General features: G+C 58.8%; 3 protein-coding genes and 1 long non-coding RNA gene across 21 annotated transcripts in view; 2 read left to right on the top strand and 2 right to left on the bottom strand.

Annotated features, from left to right (window-relative positions):
- ATP13A2 (ATPase cation transporting 13A2) overlaps positions 1–1,627 on the top strand; it is a 27,046-nt gene extending 25,419 nt beyond the window's left edge. For all 4 annotated transcript variants that reach the window (XM_037999659.2, XM_037998373.2, XM_037998044.2 and 1 more), the window contains 4 exons: positions 321–544; positions 630–781; positions 954–1,123; positions 1,228–1,627. In XM_037999659.2, the coding sequence (XP_037855587.2) occupies positions 321–544; positions 630–781; positions 954–1,123; positions 1,228–1,365 (684 nt within the window). In that variant the 3' untranslated portion in view covers positions 1,366–1,627. The remainder of the gene's footprint in view (positions 1–320; positions 545–629; positions 782–953; positions 1,124–1,227) is intronic.
- Positions 1,038–10,439, bottom strand: LOC119625289 (uncharacterized). 3 transcript variants are annotated; one of them, XR_012089770.1, is made up of 4 exons: positions 8,542–10,439; positions 5,817–5,940; positions 2,809–2,882; positions 1,055–1,141 (listed from the first exon to the last, which is right to left on the bottom strand). It is a non-coding gene; the product is annotated as an uncharacterized lncRNA (long non-coding RNA). The 3 variants fall into 3 exon arrangements; XR_012089768.1 differs by having other exon boundaries at positions 2,809–5,469; XR_012089769.1 differs by lacking the exon at positions 2,809–2,882 and having other exon boundaries at positions 1,038–1,141.
- Positions 6,866–13,133, top strand: MFAP2 (microfibril associated protein 2). Of its 4 annotated transcripts, none has more exons than XM_007980329.3 (9): positions 6,866–6,989; positions 9,331–9,408; positions 10,452–10,538; positions 10,738–10,764; positions 10,867–10,953; positions 11,118–11,162; positions 11,940–12,027; positions 12,277–12,350; positions 12,596–13,133. In XM_007980329.3, the coding sequence occupies exons 2-9, from the start codon at positions 9,372–9,374 to the stop codon at positions 12,697–12,699; spliced, it is 549 nt and encodes a 182-aa protein (XP_007978520.3). In that variant the 5' UTR covers positions 6,866–6,989; positions 9,331–9,371; the 3' UTR covers positions 12,700–13,133. The 4 variants fall into 4 exon arrangements, with proteins under 4 accessions (XP_007978520.3, XP_007978519.3, XP_007978523.1 ...); XM_007980328.3 differs by having other exon boundaries at positions 6,867–6,989; positions 10,449–10,538; XM_007980332.3 differs by lacking the exon at positions 6,866–6,989 and adding an exon at positions 9,229–9,252 and having other exon boundaries at positions 10,449–10,538.
- A 1,783-nt stretch (positions 13,134–14,916) lies between these two features.
- The window catches only part of CROCC (ciliary rootlet coiled-coil, rootletin), a 58,081-nt gene continuing 56,815 nt past the window's right edge, over positions 14,917–16,182 (bottom strand). For 7 of the 10 annotated variants that reach the window (XM_073007789.1, XM_073007791.1, XM_073007787.1 and 4 more), the window contains one exon: positions 14,918–15,541. In XM_073007789.1, the coding sequence (XP_072863890.1) occupies positions 15,455–15,541 (87 nt within the window). In that variant the 3' untranslated portion in view covers positions 14,918–15,454. Of the gene's footprint in view, positions 15,542–16,182 lie in introns of all 10 variants that reach the window. The other 3 variants (XM_073007784.1, XM_073007783.1, XM_073007782.1) reach the window with 1 other exon arrangement.

The raw sequence follows: 16,182 nt of genomic DNA on the forward strand, positions 1-16,182 counted from the left end.
TGGCAGGCACCTGTAGTCCCAGCTACTCGGGAGGCTGAGGCAGGAGAATGGCGTAAACCCGGGAGGTGGAGCTTGCAGTGAGCTGAGATCCGGCCACTGCACTCCAGCCTGGGCGACAGAGTGAGACTCCGTCTCAAAAAAAAAAAAAAAAAAAAGAGCTATGCCTCCTCCACTGGGCTGGCAGGAGAGTGGTGCTGCCCCCATTAGACCGGGGGATGCCTTACCCATCAGACAGGGCAGGGGTGGGGCCTCTGCTATCAGACTAGGGGATGCCAGGGCCAGGTCTTACTTTCCCCTCTATCCTCCCTTCCCTGTGGCAGATCAACACCAACCTGGGTGACCTGCAGTTCCTGGCCATTGACCTGGTCATCACTACCACAGTGGCAGTGCTCATGAGCCGCACGGGGCCAGCGCTGGCCCTGGGGCGGGTGCGGCCGCCGGGGGCGCTGCTCAGCGTGCCCGTGCTCAGCAGCCTGCTGCTGCAGGTGGCCCTGGTGACCGGCGTGCAGCTAGGGGGCTACTTCCTGACCCTGGCCCAGCCGTGGTGAGTGGGGAGCTGACCACCCCCATCCCGCCCCTGCCCCGTCCACCCCACATTCGTTCCCTGACCCCCATCCCTGTACCCTCAGGTTCGTGCCTCTGAACAGGACAGTGCCCGCACCAGACAACCTGCCCAACTATGAGAACACCGTGGTCTTCTCTCTGTCCAGCTTCCAGTACCTCATCCTGGCTGCAGCCGTGTCCAAGGGGGCGCCCTTCCGCCGGCCCCTCTACACCAATGGTGCCACTGCAGGCGTGGGCGGGAGATGCTGGCGGAGGGAGGGAGGAAGGAGCCCTGGGGTGCTGGGGGAGGCAGATGGGAGAGATGCCGGCTGAGTGGAGACTGGTGTGCACACGTGTGTCTGTGGGTCCCGGGGGCGTGGCTCCTGCCTGAGAGACTCTCCTGCTCCCAGTGCCCTTCCTGGTGGCCCTGGCACTCCTGAGCTCCATCCTGGTGGGCCTTGTCCTGGTCCCCGGCCTCCTGCAGGGGCCGCTGGCGCTGAGGAACATCACCGACACCTGCTTCAAGCTGCTGCTGCTGGGTCTGGTCACCTTCAACTTCGTGGGGGCCTTCATGCTGGAGGTGGGGCCCGTCCTGGGTCTCAGCAGCAGGAGAGAAGGGAGGTAGGGGTGGATTGATCCCAGCTCAGCCCCGGCTGCCCCTGACACCCTCCCTGCCCTTTGCAGAGCGTGCTAGACCAGTGCCTCCCCGCCTGCTTGCGCCGTCTCCGGCCCAAGCGGACTTCCAAGAAGCGTTTCAAGCAGCTGGAACGAGAGCTGGCCGAGCAGCCCTGGCCGCTGCTGCCCGCCGGCCCCCTGAGGTAGTGCAGGCCTACAGGCACCCCAGACACTGGAACTCCCTGCCTCTGAGCCACCAACTGGACCCCTCTCCAGCGACACCACCGCCACCACCTCCCACATCCCCGAGGTTGGCGATTGTCTACACTCCTCCCCCGAGGCCACCCCCACCGTGGGGAAGCGTTGACTGCTGTCCCCCACCTCGGACCATCCCGAGTAGGAATGGCAGCCTCCAACTCCCCTCAGCGCTGCTGTCAGTGTAGCAAATAAAGTGACGATATTTTCCTGGCTCTGCCGTGCCTGTCTCGTACCTGGCACCATAGACCCTCCCACCTGCCCAGGAGGAAATGCACGTACCCCCGGGTGCCCAGCTGGCAGCCCCTGCATGTGTCTGCCCCTGGAACCCCCTGGGGGGTTGGTTTTTCAGCCTGACAAGCCCCTGGAACCCCCTGGTTTTTCAGGCTCCATTGGCCAACTCCCCTCTCTGGGCCTCTGGCACTCATCTCACAGTAACAATGTTTCCTGTGTCCAGCATGTGCCTGGATATTCCGTTTAGCTTTTTTTTTTTCTGGTCTTGAGATGGAGTCTTGCTGTGTCACCCAGGCTGGAGTACAGTGGCGTGATCTCTGCTCACTGCAACCTCCGCCTCCTAGGTTCAAGCGATTCTCCTGCCTCAGCCTCCCAAGTAGCTGGGATTACAGGCGTGTGCCACCACGCTCGGCTAAATTTTGTATTTTTAGTAGAGACGGTTTCCTCGTGTTGACCAGGCTGGTCTCAAACTCCTGACCTCAGGTGATCTGCCCATCTTGGCCTCCCAAAGTGCTGGGATTACAGGCATGAGCCACTGCGCTTGGCCCCATTTAGCATTTTACACACGTTGTCATGTCATCCTTCCAACAAGTCGGGTACTATTCCCATTTTACAGATGAGGAAACCAGGGCTTAGAGTTTGCACAAGTAGTCAGAGTGGGGCTGGATAGCTTTGACTCCAGCTTCGATGTTCCTAACCCTCCTACCCTCCTTTGGAGGACAAGGAGATGTGGGCTTGCCTGGAAGGCATTTGCTAGGGGACAGTTCCCTCTCTCCCACCTTTCCCCCTCCCCGTCCCACCCCAACATCCTGGGACATGTTTGTGGGCAGTTCCTCCCTCAGATGAAATCCAGGCTCAGAGCCCACATCTCCCAGCCAGAACCACGTGCATCATCCCTCAGGGAAGGGTGGGTGCCTCTGAGCTCATCTCACCAGCGGGCCCCTGGCCAAGCCCCTCTGCTCTAGAGAGGCAGCTTGGCTGTCTGGCTCATCTGGGCAGGGGAGAACAGGAAAGACTGGCTGTTTCCTGCCTTCCAAAAGCCCTGGCCAACCTCATTCCTGGAACCCCTGGTGCTATCGCCAGGCCTGCCAGAGTAGGGGCTGAGAAAACGTTGAATCATGCTGGGGAGAAGGGATGTGGGTGTGAGGATGTAACTCCTACCAGGAGGCACATCATGGTGGACCTCTGCTCCGGGCACTGTGTTGCCAGCCAGCGACGGTTCAGGGTGGCAGATGCTGTTTCAGAGGAAGCCACAGAGAGGCCTGGGTTCAAATACCTCCTCTACCCTTAGCCGATTATTCATGAATCTATTGGACAGGTGTGTGCCAGGCATCAGGACTAACTCAACAAACTGAATAAAACGGGACAAAAACATGGTCTCACCCTGCAAGCAGTTCACCATCCAGCATGAAAGCCTGGCAGGGAAGGAGCACATCTCCAAGGACATAGTGGGAGCACAGCAATCACAGCCCCATCCCCTCCCCTGCCCAAAGAAACAGCCAGGGGAATGGGTAGAAGCAGCAGAGAGGACCTGGGAGCCAGGACACGAGTTGGCAGCTTTAGCCCCTCAGTCTCCCAGTTTTTCTTTTTTTTTTTTTAGACAAAGTCTTGCTCTGTTGCCCAGGCTGGAGTGCAGTGGTACAGTCATGGCTCACTGCAGCCTCCACCTCCGCAGGCTCAGGTGATCCTCCTACCTCAACCTCCTGAGTAGCAGGGACTATAGGCAGGCGCCACCACACCCAGCTAATTTTTGTATTTTTTGTAGAGATGGGGTTTTGCCATGCTGTCCAGGCTGGTCTCAAACCCCTGGGCTCAAGCGGTCCGCCCTCCTCGGTCTCCTAAACTGCTGAGGTTACAGGTGTGCGTCACCGCGCCCAGCCTCCCTCTTTTTTTCGAGGGTAAGGGACAGCATTTCTACTGGGCGATTTCCTCTCTTTTGCCAGTGGGATTGCTCCTGGCAGCAGTGGGGTCTAAGGGCAGGCAGAGAGGGCTGGGCTGGCCTGAGGGCCCACCTCTCTCCAGGTGACAAAAGTCTCTGTGGCACTGCAATAGACACTGGGGGACGGGGCATGGTCATTCTTCAACAAAGCAATCCTGGGGAATGAAGGAGGCACAGGACATATTGAGTCCCTTCCTAAGACTCAGAGTCTAAGGGAAGTGGGGGAATGACTAGGGGTGAAGAGATCACACGGCAAGGGTCTCAGTCAGGGACCATCCTCATCTCCTCCCAGCCCGCAGCCCCTACAACTCTCACTCCCGCCTCAGGCCTAGGCTCCTGGGCAGGACTGAAGGCTCCCCCAGAGGCAGAGGATCTGCACTCCCAGCCAGTCTCTCTGGGAAGAGTTTAGAGTACAGTTCACTCATTCATTCCACAAATGTTTGCTGAACTGCTGCTCAGAGCCGGGCTCTGAGCCTAATCAGCAAAACCGAAGATAAGCAAAAACAGGCCTCAGTCCCGGCCTTCACGGGGCAAGATGACAGTCTCATCAGGAAGAGGGACAGGGCTCACATGGTCACAGACAGGCCAACAAGAGAGCTGCAAGCAGTAAAGCTAGAAAGCACAAAAAAAGGAAAAAGGGAAGGCCCCTCTGAGGAAGGGAGGGTTTGATCTGTGACCCCACGGAGGAGACCTCAGCCAGTGCTCGGGAGGAAGAAACACCCCAGTCTGGGAAGAAGAGGGATTTGGAAGAAAGCCCCCAAAGGCTGGTGGCTAGAGGAGGAAGAGGAGGCAGAGCCAGGCTGCCATAAAGGGCAGGGGTCCTGGAAGTCACAGGGGAGTTGAGCCCCCAACCTGAGTGAAAGGCGTTCAGTAGAAGCGGCCATGATCTGCAGGGGTGAGGGAGGCAGGACCCACGTGGGAGAGCCCGGAGTGGAGGCTATCGCAGAGCCCAGGCAAATGATGGTGGTGTCAACTAAAGAAGAAATCAACCTTTTGACCAGGCCCAGTGGCTCACGCCTGTAATTCCAGCACTTCGGGAGGCCGAAGTGGGTGGATCAACTGGGAGTACAAGACGAGCCTGGACAACATGGTGAAGCCTCATCTCTATTAGAAATACAAAAAAAAAAAAAAAAGTCAGGCACAGTGGCGGGTGCCTGTAGTCCCAGCACCCGGAGGCTGGAGCATAAGACTCACTCGAACCTGGGAGGCAGAGGTTGCAGTGAGTCAAGGACGCGCCACTGCACTCCAGCCTGAGAGACAGACAGCAAGACCCCGTCTCAAAAAAAAAAAAAAAAAAAAATCCACCTTTTGGCCAGGCACAGTGGCTCATGCCTATAATCCCAGCACTTTGGGAACCCAAGGCAGGTGGATCAGCTAAGGTCAGGAACCTGGCCAACATGGTGAAACCCTGTCTCTACTTAAAAAAGAAAAAATGCAAAAATTAGCCTGGCATGGTGGCATGCACCTGTAATCCCAGCTACTTGGGAGGCTGAGGTGGGAGAATCCCTTCAACCTGGGAAGTGGCGGTTACAGTGAGCCAAGGTCACGCCACTGCACTCCAGCCTGGGCAACAGAGTGAAACTCCATTTAAAAAAAAAAAAAAGAAAATCAGCCACTGAAAAAATTAAAGTTACTTTTATTGAGTCTTACTGAGGACTGCACCCTGGGAGAGCGTTTCAGAGCGTCTCTGTCGGACTGCTCCAAAGCAGCATTTCAGCCCACACTTTAGATACAGAGGCAGGTGGTTCTGTATATACTCAGAAGTTATGGTCAGGCACGGTGGCTCACATCTGTAATCCCAGCACTTTTGGAGGCTGAGGCGGGTGGATTGCTTGAGCTCAGGAGTTCAAGACCAGACTGGGCAACATGGCAAAAGCCCTTCTCTACAAAAAAAAAAAAAAAAATTAGCCGAGCATGGTGGCTCTTGCCTGTAGTCCCAGCTACGTGGGAGGCTGAGGTGGAAGGATCACTTGAGCCCAAGAGGTGAGCTGTGATGGTGCCACTGCACTCCAGCCTGGATGATAGAGCGAGACCTGGTCTCATTTAAAAAAAAAAAAAAAGAAGAAAAAAGTTACATCAAATGTCTTCAGAAGCTACACTAGAGCAAATCTCACCAAGGTTTGGGTTCGAGGATGCACCTAGTTATATAGATTATAGAGGCATAATCATCGGTCCTGTCAGGTGCTATCTTACATACAGGAAAAGGCACAGCCAGGATCATTGAACTTACCTTTCCTAACAATGCAGTGATTCAAGCAAGAGGCGTGGGAGCCTGTGTTCTGCCCTGCCTGCCATCTTCAAGGCATCCTTCTGTTGCGCTGCCGCTGGCCACTGAGTCAGGGCTTTGTCAGCTTCTGACAAGCAGAAAGAACAAATGTGGTTTCTTGGGATTGCAACTTGGTCTCACAGTGGCTTAGGCCAGGGAGGGAGCAGTGGACAGAGTCACAAAAGAAATTTTTAGTAGCATTTGCAGGTGGGTGCTGGATTAGATGCAGGGCTAAGGGTAGGGGAGGAAGCCTGGGTAATGGAAGGCTGGGGGGCCAATGGAATACTGGGAACCCTGGAAGGCCAGGTCTTGAAGGCCAGGTCTTGGGGAGAGTTAGGAGGTTGTGAATTTGGACTTGGATGCTTGTTGAAGTTGATGCACCTTGGGGACATTTGTGGGACACATAGATAGGGTCAGGGCTGAAAAAAGTGCTGGTTATGACCCGGGTCAGGGAATCTTGCCTATAATCCCAGCAACCCAGGAGGATGAGACAGGAGGAACTCTTGAGGCCAAAATTTCGAGGCCAGAAGTTTGAGACGAGCATGGGCAACACGGCAAGACCTTGTCTCTAGAAAAGGAAAGAAAGAACGGCTGGTTGTGGAAGCCAGCCATGGCCCAGAGCTCAGCAGTGTAGGAGGAGATGGTGTGGGCCTGGGAGAGGCAGCAGGCTCAGCTGGAGAGGCAGAAGGAAAACCAAGGCAGGAGGGTGTCCTGTAAGCTGGGAGAAGGCAGAGTGCAAGCGAGGTTTACTTTCTGGCTGAGGGGCCTATGGTGAGTCACTTTGGGAAGCTTGGTTTTCTCCTCTGTGAAATGGGCTACACACCCACCCTTGCTCACCTCACCCACCTCACCCCGTCGACGTCGAGTGAGGAGCAGCTGTGAGAAGGAGGAAGCTTTGCATGGACGTGAGGACGGCTCCGGGCACCTCTCCCCCGGGGACACCCCCGAGGAGATGGAACCCCGAGGGCACGGCGTGGCGGCCTGTGCGGGCCGCTCGCGTTAGGACCCAGAGGCTCTGGGGCTGGAGGGCGGGCGCCAGCCCCGTCGGGGGCCCGGAGGGGGACTCGGAGCGGGCCAAGGGGCGGCTCCGGCGGGCGGCGGGCGGACTCGGAGCGGGCGGCGGAGTGACCCGGACAGGTAGGCACGGGCCTGGCGCTCGGGGGCCCCGGGGGTCGGTCAGGGGCGTCGGCGGGTCCCCCGGCGCGGGGACGGGGGTGCCAGGCTCTCCGGGTCCCCGATCCTGGGGCGACCGCGGAGGTCCTGAACCCAGCGCCTTCAGAGCGGACGCCAAGGGGGCACCTGGAAAGTTTGGGGTTGCTCTGCAGAGAAAACGTGAATTGGGAAGGGCGGGGAGCCCGAGTTTGGGGGGAGCCAGAGGTGGGGGCGTCGGGGGATGGGACATCTTTTGTTCTCCCGGGGAGGTTGGAATGTGGCGGGTGGGGTGGGGGGCCCCCGGTGGGAATGGCCAAGACAGAGACGCAGAGAGACAAAGAGAGATCAGAGACGCGAGCGCGCCGCGCGGAACAAGTTTCCGCTGCTGACTGGTCCCAGCTGTGCTGAGCTGCAGCATCTGGGTTCCCCCCGCCGGGACCCCTCCCCCCTAGCTCGGCTCTGGAGCGGGCAGAGCCCTCCGTCTGAGGTCTGAGCCAGCGTCGGGGCCCCCTGTCCCCCTCCTCCCAGTACACAGGGGAGTCGGGGTTGGGGGAGGCCGCAGCTGTGGAAGAGGCCAGAGGTGGGGGTGGGGCAGCCTCCCGGGCAGGTCCTGGCCTCCCACACGCCCCAAAACCCCTTGGTCTAGAAGTGCTTGGAGATGTGGTCCCCTGGGAGGAGCCCATGAACTCCACACTGACTTCCCTCTTTCCTGTCTACCCGCTAGCCCGTGGGCCTCCCTCCCCCAATAAGCCTGGGTTTGGGGGCCAGTCCTAGGGAAGAAGACTCCACGCAGGGGACCAACAGGCATCCCCCAACACCTTGCAGCCCCTCATGCCCCAATTCAGCGCCTTCTGCTGAGCAGCGGGGGCTCCGACCGGCCTGACCGATGGGGAGAGGGACAACGATGGGGAGAGGGACCATGATGGGGAGAGGGACGATGATGGGAAGAGGGGCAACGGTGGGGAGGGGGGCGACGGTGGGGAGAGGGGCGATGAAGGCTCTGGGGTCTTTTCATCCCCCTTCCATGAGGAGGTCAAGGGTTTTCAGAATGGGGTGTGGGGAGTCAGCTATCCCTCACCTCTGGGGCAGCTTGGTCCTGAGCCTGGTCTCCCCACTCCCACTCCACCTCAGTGAGGTGCCCAAGGCATGAGAGGGCCAGGGGGTCAGGGAGGCCTCAGGATTCAGAGGAAGGAGGGAAAGACCCCATGCTTTCTCCCCTTTTCCTCCCCTCCCCCTGGATTCCCAGTGGGGAAAATAGAGCAAAGTTGGGGTTTCCAGCTAGCTTTCTGGAAAGACTTCCTGGGTTGCAGCCGGGAGGGGCCCTCCTGGAGAATGGACCCCACCTTCGCAGCCCTCCCTACAGAAGGCTGACGGACCTGAGGTGGCCCTCCACGGAGCTGGGGCTGGATGTGGGGAACTGGAGGCTTCCCCAAGTCCCACCGAGTGGCCAGGACTGGAGGCTGGGCTCCTGAATGGCAGGATCCTAATGAAAGCCATGACCCGGTGCCCTCTCCTTCCAAATGACACACATACTTGCCTACAATGTCAGGGGGTGCGGAACCCCCAGGCCGGGTGATGTCATGGCCTCTTCAGTGCTGCTGTTCTGGAATCCAGAGGAGCCCCTCAGACTTCACTCTAGTGTTTCCTGCCGCTGCAGATAGCCCAGGTCTGGTGAGCCTGTGGTGAACACAGCCAGGTCTTGCGAGGCCTGGAGGCCTGGCAGGAGAGGAGTCTTCTGGGCGCTGGGAGCCCTGCCCGGCCTGGCCGCTGTGGGGGCCCGGCAGGCCCATGTGGATGTGGTTTTCTGCTGAGCAGGATGCTCAGGGCCCAGGGGCTAATTGGGAGCAGGTGGTGGGCTTGGCAGACGCTGCTGAGTCCAGGCGGTGATGCCGGTTGGCCACGGCTGGGGTCCCAAGGATGGGCCTGGTTCAGCGATTCATGCAGTCAGTGCCTTGGACACCCCGGGAGGCGCTGGGCCAGAGGGCTGAGCATGGGTGTGGGTGAGGACAGAATGGCCCGGGCTGGGAGCACGTTAGGAATGTCCCCTTCGTGAGCAGGGCAGGGTCCACCCTTCCCTGACTGTGTCTAGTACACACATGACACGGGGTGTGCTTGTCAGATCAGCCCTGGAGCTGGGTTGGAGGCCTTGTTCCTTGTGACCTGAACACCTGGGTGGGCCAGCAGGGACTGGGATGTCCCTCCACTCCAGCCCTCCCATGCCTGGCTTCTGGGTGCCACTTTCTCCAGGGTAAAATCAGGGGATCAAAGGTGGGCTCTGCTGTCCTGGGTGCGGCCCTGGGTAGAGCTCCCACTGGTCTTTCCCCAGCTGTCCTCTCTGACACCACTCCGGCCTGCCTCTTCGTTGCCATGAGAGCTGCCTACCTCTTCCTGCTATTCCTGCCTGGTAAGTGGCTCCTGGGGCAGAGGGTAGCTCCCCTTATGTGGGGGTGGGGAGTAGGGTTAGTAGGGGGGATTAGCCGTGAGCCTTTGTCACGACTTATGGCCAGAACTCAGCTCCCCAGCTCCCAGGGCCTCCTGCCTGCTTGGACCACAGACTGGACCGGCCAACACTGGCAGCATCTAGAGGCAGCTCCCGGCCCTTCCCCCAGCCCTCCACAGCAGCAGGCAGGCAGGGCTCTGGAGGGCACGTCCCAGGCACAAGGACTCCATGGCACAAGGCACAATGCCCCTCTGGGAGCCGATGTGCAGGTGGAGGTGCAGGGGCACCCAAGGCAGGGAGTCCGGACGCTTGGGTTCTAGATCCATTCAGGGCCCTTCAGCTCTGTACAGTCTCGACCTTGGAGGGGTCCGTACTGGCCAAATGAGGAGAATCAATGAGGACCACAAAAGTCCTAGCAGGCCCAAGATTCATTCATTCAGCTGTGATGTGTTGAGTCCCTACAACGTGCCAAGTGCTGGGCTAGGCCCTGGGGATTCAGCGATGAACCAGGCAGACACATGGTGGCTCCTCATCATGCGGCCAGTCCAGGGAAGGAAGACAAATAGGAAACAAGCAGATGTGAGAAATGCCAGCATGTGCTGAGTGCTGGACGGAAATCAGCAGGAGGGCAGGTGGGCTGGGGGTGGGGCGGCCTCTCCAAGGCTGAAATTCCAGGGAAGACCTGAAGCAGCTGAGCAGGCCTCACAGGCCCAGGGAGCATCAGGTGCAAAGGCTCTGAGGGAGGCAGGAGCATGTGGAGTCCCAGGAACAGCCAGGAGGCCAGCAACAGGAAGGGGCAGGATGAGGTCAGGGAGGTGACCATGACCAAGGTGGGGAAGCGTCTTTACCATCGAAGAAGAGTCTGGATCCTCTAGGAATCTGCTTGTAGTATCCTAGGTTCTTACAGACCTGCCCTTGTGACCCCCGCCTCACCTCCCCAGAAGCGCGTTAGGCCCCCGTTGCCCTTCCCTGTGGGGTATCCCACATGCTTTGCCTCCCCACAGCAGGCTTGCTGGCTCAGGGCCAGTACGACCTGGACCCGCTGCCACCGTTCCCTGACCACGTCCAGTACACCCACTATAGCGACCAGATCGGTAAGGGCCTTCCACCCCCAGCCCTGCCGGGTCACGGAGGCCTGGCTGCTCAGATGTGCATGGCTCAGCCAGGGACCGCACTGGACAGGCTGATGGGAACTCTGGGGGTTGGTCCCTGGCTCAGTGGGGACCTTGTTTGCCCCTGGGGCTGGGGGAGTAGCCTGACTCCCACCAATTCCACTTGCATCTTTGTTTGCAGACAACCCAGACTACTATGATTATCAAGGTAATGGGCTGGGGGTAGGATAGGACGGGCGGGCAGCTGGGGTGGGGAGAGCCCCTGGGAGGGGTAGAGGGAGCAGACCCCCTTATTCTCCCCTGGCTGCAGAGGTGACTCCTCGGCCCTCCGAGGAACAGTTCCAGTTCCAGTCCCAGCAGCAAGTCCAACAGGAAGTCATCCCAGCCCCAACGCCAGGTAGGCGCCAGACCCTGCTCCCACCCCTGCCCCAGCTCCTGCCTCACCCCTCCCCACTCTGTCCACCCTGGGAGTGGGGGTCTGCCAGGGCTGGGAGAGGTGACTCCCCTTGCTCTGAAGATACCCCTCCCAGTGATGTCTGCCTACCTCTGTCTCGACACCAGAACCAGGAAATGCGGAGGCGGAGCCCACAGAGCCTGGGCCTCTTGGTAAGGGCTTTCTTGACAGCCAGAGAAATGGAGGCATGGCCTGAAGTTGGGGTGGAGTAGGGGGCGGTGCTGGTGGGCTGGAGGTCTTTGTCCCTTGCCCATGTGGGCTGTTGGCAGTAATGTGGGCAGTATGACTACTGTAGGCTGGCATCCCCAGGCCCCCCTAGGCAGCTCCAGGAGGTCCCACCAGTCCCCAGCGTGCCTGACTGGAGGCTAAATTGGCAGCCTAGGAAGTCCCCTGTCCTCACAGTTACTGGGGGGGGGGGGGGGGGGGCAGGGAGTGTCCTGGGGACTTCCTGTCAGTCAGACTGGGTGGTGCCCATGTGGAGGCAAGGAAGGGCCAGGGAGCGCAGGCTGGCTGAGCGGTGCCCCTCTGGCTGCCCCAGCTGCGAGCTTGAAAGAACAAGGTGTGTGTGAGAGAATCTGTGTGCTTACCCTCGTGTGGGTTGGTGTGTGTGTTCCTATGTGGGCTTCTGTGAGCGTGGGCACATCTGCCTGGAAGTTGGTATGGGCTTTTGTGAGGATGCATGGGTGGGTGGGAATTTCTGTTGAACTTAGGCTTCTATAGTAAGTGTGGTTGTGAGTTGATACATGAATATTACAGCCCTGGTAAGTCTGACAGTGCTGCACGTGTCTACGTGGGCATGTGTAGGTATGGGTGTCTGCACGGGGCCTGAGGGTACGGGGGGACTAGGCCCTGCGAGCCAGCCTCAGGTGGGTGAGGCTGGGGGCCGCCCCCCAACTCTGGGCTCCTAGTCTGACCCCACCTGTCACCAGACTGCCGTGAGGAACAGTACCCGTGCACCCGCCTCTACTCCATACACAAGCCGTGCAAACAGTGTATCAACGAGGTCTGCTTCTACAGGTGAGCACAGGTGGGCAGCTGTCAGGAGGACTCCGGAGTTTGGGGGGCTAGAGGGCACACAGGACAGCTCTGGCCAGCCAAGGTGGGAGTTGGAGGAAAGATAGTGAGTCCTGAAGTTGAGCTCAGTTCTGTGGTTGAGCCTGGGCCAGGGACCTCCACTCCTGGACTCCAATGCCGGGTTTTGTCTGGGCTATGCCAGTGGGGTTGGGTGGAAGTGGGGCTGAGACCTCCTGTGCCCTGTCCCTGCAGCCTCCGCCGTGTGTACGTCGTTAACAAGGAGATCTGTGTCCGTACAGTGTGTGCCCACGAGGAGCTCCTCCGAGGTAGGAAGGCCTCCTCCCCAAGACCTCCCCTATCCCCACGTCCACTTCATTATCTGGCTACCTAGTCACCCACCTGATGTTTATTCAACACGTATTATCCACCAGGCCCACTTCCAGGACACCCTGAGCTCCCCTCCCTGCTACTTTTCATCCTCAAAACACTCCTATCACCAGAGTTGGGGGAGGGACAGCGGTTCTCATCTCCCAGCTCCACCCTGACCCCCCCTCCTTCCTGCCCCCAATAGCTGACCTGTGTCGGGACAAGTTCTCCAAATGTGGCGTGATGGCCAGCAGCGGCCTGTGCCAATCCGTGGCGGCCTCCTGTGCCAGGAGCTGTGGGGGCTGCTAGGGTGGTGCTGGCATCCGGAGTTCTGGCCCTCCTGGGATCTGGGGCCCTCGGGCCCTGCCTGACCTGGTGCTTTTTCCCCCATCCCCATGTTCCTTTTATTCTGTAAAAAGTTAGTGGACTGCAGCCCTGGGGGTTGCAGGCTGCGGTGCCTCAGGCCACTCCTTCAGCCTGTGGCCACCTCTGGGGCATGATGGGGGCTCCCCACTGCCTAGTCTCTGCCCCTCAGGTTGGGGGGGGCATCCCAGGCCTCTCTGTGGGACCTTGGCCCCTGACGGGCCTTCTCAGCCCCTTTTGAGGACAGACAGTCCCCACTTCACAGTCCCCTGAGGTAGGCTATGTCCCCCCACCCCAGCTGGTCTGCTTGGATTTCCTACAGCCCCCTGGGCATGGACCACCTTTATTTTATACAAAATTAAAAACAAGTTTTTACAAAAGATCGAGTCACTTTTTCGGTGGAGAGCACAGAGGGGACAGCCAAGTGCCCCCAATGCAGACTGTCCTGAGAGGCTCCCCACCCCTTGGAGTGAACGGTCTGCTCAGGTGCCCTGTGCTTCTGCAGTCCCAGCCCCACCTCCTCACCCACCGGCTCCAGTTCTGCCCTGCCCAGAACACTGCGTCATGACAGTGTACGTACGCACGCGTGTTGCAGGAATTGCATGGGAGATGGAAGGCTTCAGGGACACAGCTTTCTCATGATCAGGGCTGCTTGGTGAAGACATGAGTTCCCATCACCAGAGGGACACAGTGAAGATGGGAGGCTGCCCATGGGGTTGGAGGGCATGGGATCAAGGCAGGCGGACTGACATCCAAGGCCTTTGAGAAGTTGGGGAGATGGGTGCCATTAAGAGAACAAAAACGGCGGGGCGCAGGGGCTCACACCTGTAATCCCAGCACTTAGGGAGGCCGAGGTGGGCCGATCACTTGAGGCCAGGAGTTCGAGACCAGCCTGGCCAATGTGGCGAAACCCTGTCTCTAGTAAAAATACAAAAAAAAATCAGCCAGGCGTGGTGGCGTGCACCTGTAAACCCAGCTGCTCAGGAGGCTGAGGCACAAGAATTGCTTCAACCTGGGAGGCAGAGGTTGCAGTGAGCCAAGATCACGCCACTGCACTCCAGCCTGGGAAGAGCAAGACTGTCTCAAAAAAAAAGAAAAAAAGAGGGCAAAAACGAGCAAGCCATTATAACACCTCCCTCTGACCAGCACATGGAGCCTGGGCTCTGCGTGAAGGCTCGCACACTCCTTAACTCTGAACAGGCATATGTGGTGGATGTAATTCATATCCCCCTCTTAGAGACAGGAAAACTGAGCCCAGAGACATGAAGTAACCCACCCAAGGGTCCCACCCACGGGTCCACAGCTGTCAGCGGCAGTGCTGTGGCCGAATCGGGCAGCTGGACTCCAGCAGATGAGGATGAGTGTTAATTTCTCCTTCAGACACTGATTGAGCACCTCCTATGTGAACTTCCCCTGTCGCCCTATGTGGTAGGTTCCCATTTTACAGATGAGCAAATTGAGGTTAAGCAGGCTGGGCATGGTGGCTCATGCCTGTAATCCCAGCACTTTGGGAGGCCAAGGCAGGTGGATCACCTGAGGTCTAGAGTTTGAGACCATCCTGATCAACATGGTGAAACCCTGTCTCTACTAAAAAAAAAATAATAATAATACAAAAATTAGCTGGGCATGGTGGCGGGCACCTGTAATCCCAGCTACTCAGGAGGCTGTGGCAGGAGGATCACTTGAACCCAGGAGGCGGAGGTTGCAGTGAGCTGAGATCGTGCCATTGTACTCCAGCCTGGGACACAGCTTTGCTCAGGATCATCCAGCGGAGCCAGGCATGTTCACACCCAAACCTGCACTTGTTTGCCATGCTGCCTGGAAGGCCTGTCACTGTCCCGAGGGTGGGCTTGGATCTAAGGAGGGGCCAGAGAAAGGGGCAAGAAAGCATAGACTGGAAAGAGTCGAGCTGCCCAGGCTCAGCCCAGTCCCAGGCTTCAACAGCCCCATCTGTTCTGTGCGCTGGGTGACTCAGGACCCCAGAGGCCTCCCCATCTGACATCCTGTGAGGCTGGCAAGTTCCCTTCCCAACACAGGCCTCCCTGCCTCTCCCTGCCACCTCCCCAAGTACCCCTCCCTACAGGGCCCCATCCCTCTTGCCCCAGACCCCACCTGTCTCCCCCCGACCCCGTCTCCTCCAATCGTCTAGAAGAGGGACACATCTGTACAAACTTTTTAGAAAAGGAAGTCTTGTTACAAAAAACAGTTCTGAACAGTTAACATTGTAAAAAGGTATAAAAATACAGGGACTCTGAGCACTCTGAGGAATTTCCTGACACACACTCTCAACTAAGGCAGACAGATCCCTGGGAAGCCAGAGTCAGGGACTGGGCCTCTGACCCCTGCCCTGGGTCTGGCCCCTCTCCTCTTTCCCACGAACCCTTGCTCCAGGGCTGACCAGAGATGAGGGCTCTCCCCAACCCTGGCTACGGCTCAGCCCCTCAAGGAGGAACTTGTATGATCTACAGTGGCTCATCCTGGAAGAGGGAGGCTGGACTGAGGTGGGGCCTGCAGCCGATGCCAGGAAGCCTCGCCAGGCCTAGAGCTGGAGTACCCCTCCTCAGCACTGCCAGCGGAGCGCCTCCTCATCCCACCCCAGCTTGAGGCCCCCAAGGGACTGGGCTCTGGGGGGTGGGCTGTCCAAAAGGAGAGTCCTCCCCTGTCCCGGGCACAGGGCCTTTTTCCAGATGCCAGCAGGGGCTCATTTCTCTGGGGGGCCGGAGGGTGGGGAGAAGGGTGCTGAGCTCCTTCGAAGCTCCTGCTGCAACTGTCCCTTCAGTGTGGACACCTGGGGAAAAAAGGGAAGATAAGGCCAGTCAGGTCCTCAGCCTGGCTTCAGAGAAAGGAAGGCAGCTGGGAACCCAGAGGGACACAGTGCCACAGTTTCAGGAAAGGTCTGACCTGACTGAGAGCCAGGGGCTGTCCTGCCCTTCTCATTTTGTTCCTTACTGCAGAGTCAGGCGTCTTCTGACTGTCGGCACCTTTGAGGGCAACTCTACCCTCATTGTTTATCCCCATCATCACTTGGGTGGGCGTGGCTCTAGCCCAGACCCAAGGGGTGGACATGTGACCCAGCCTCCAGCTGACAAGGCTGGCTCAGGCATGGTCAGGAAGGGGTGTGTGATCTGAGCAGACCAGTGAGGGACAGCCCTGGGACTTCTGCCGCTGCTGTCTTCGGGGATGACAGATTGCTGGGAGAACCTGAGGCTGGAGCTGCTGAGGACACCTGGTCACCCAGGGAGAAGGCTGCCCTGAGCATGGAGCCAGGGGGAGCAGAGCCACGGCAGGAAGGCCTTGGGGCCCAGGAGCATCCCGTGGCCCCTGGTCTGGTCTTGGCTGATACCAGCGCAGAGCCAACCCCACCCTTTTCGGTTATGGGAGCCATCAACTGCCTATACCCACGAGGTCTTGACTGGGTCTCTCCTCTTC

This window comes from Chlorocebus sabaeus, chromosome 20 (assembly GCF_047675955.1).
Source record: "Chlorocebus sabaeus isolate Y175 chromosome 20, mChlSab1.0.hap1, whole genome shotgun sequence".
NCBI lineage: Eukaryota > Metazoa > Chordata > Mammalia > Primates > Cercopithecidae > Chlorocebus > Chlorocebus sabaeus.

Excerpts from the sequence above, each read along its gene's own strand:
- MFAP2 (XM_007980328.3), top strand. The coding sequence starts at position 9,372 with ATGAGAGCTGCCTACCTCTTCCTGCTATTCCTGCCTG. Across the intron at positions 12,028-12,276 it reads AACGAGGTCTGCTTCTACAG|CCTCCGCCGTGTGTACGTCG; the intron begins GTGAGCACAGGT and ends CTGTCCCTGCAG. Across the intron at positions 12,351-12,595 it reads CCACGAGGAGCTCCTCCGAG|CTGACCTGTGTCGGGACAAG; the intron begins GTAGGAAGGCCT and ends TGCCCCCAATAG.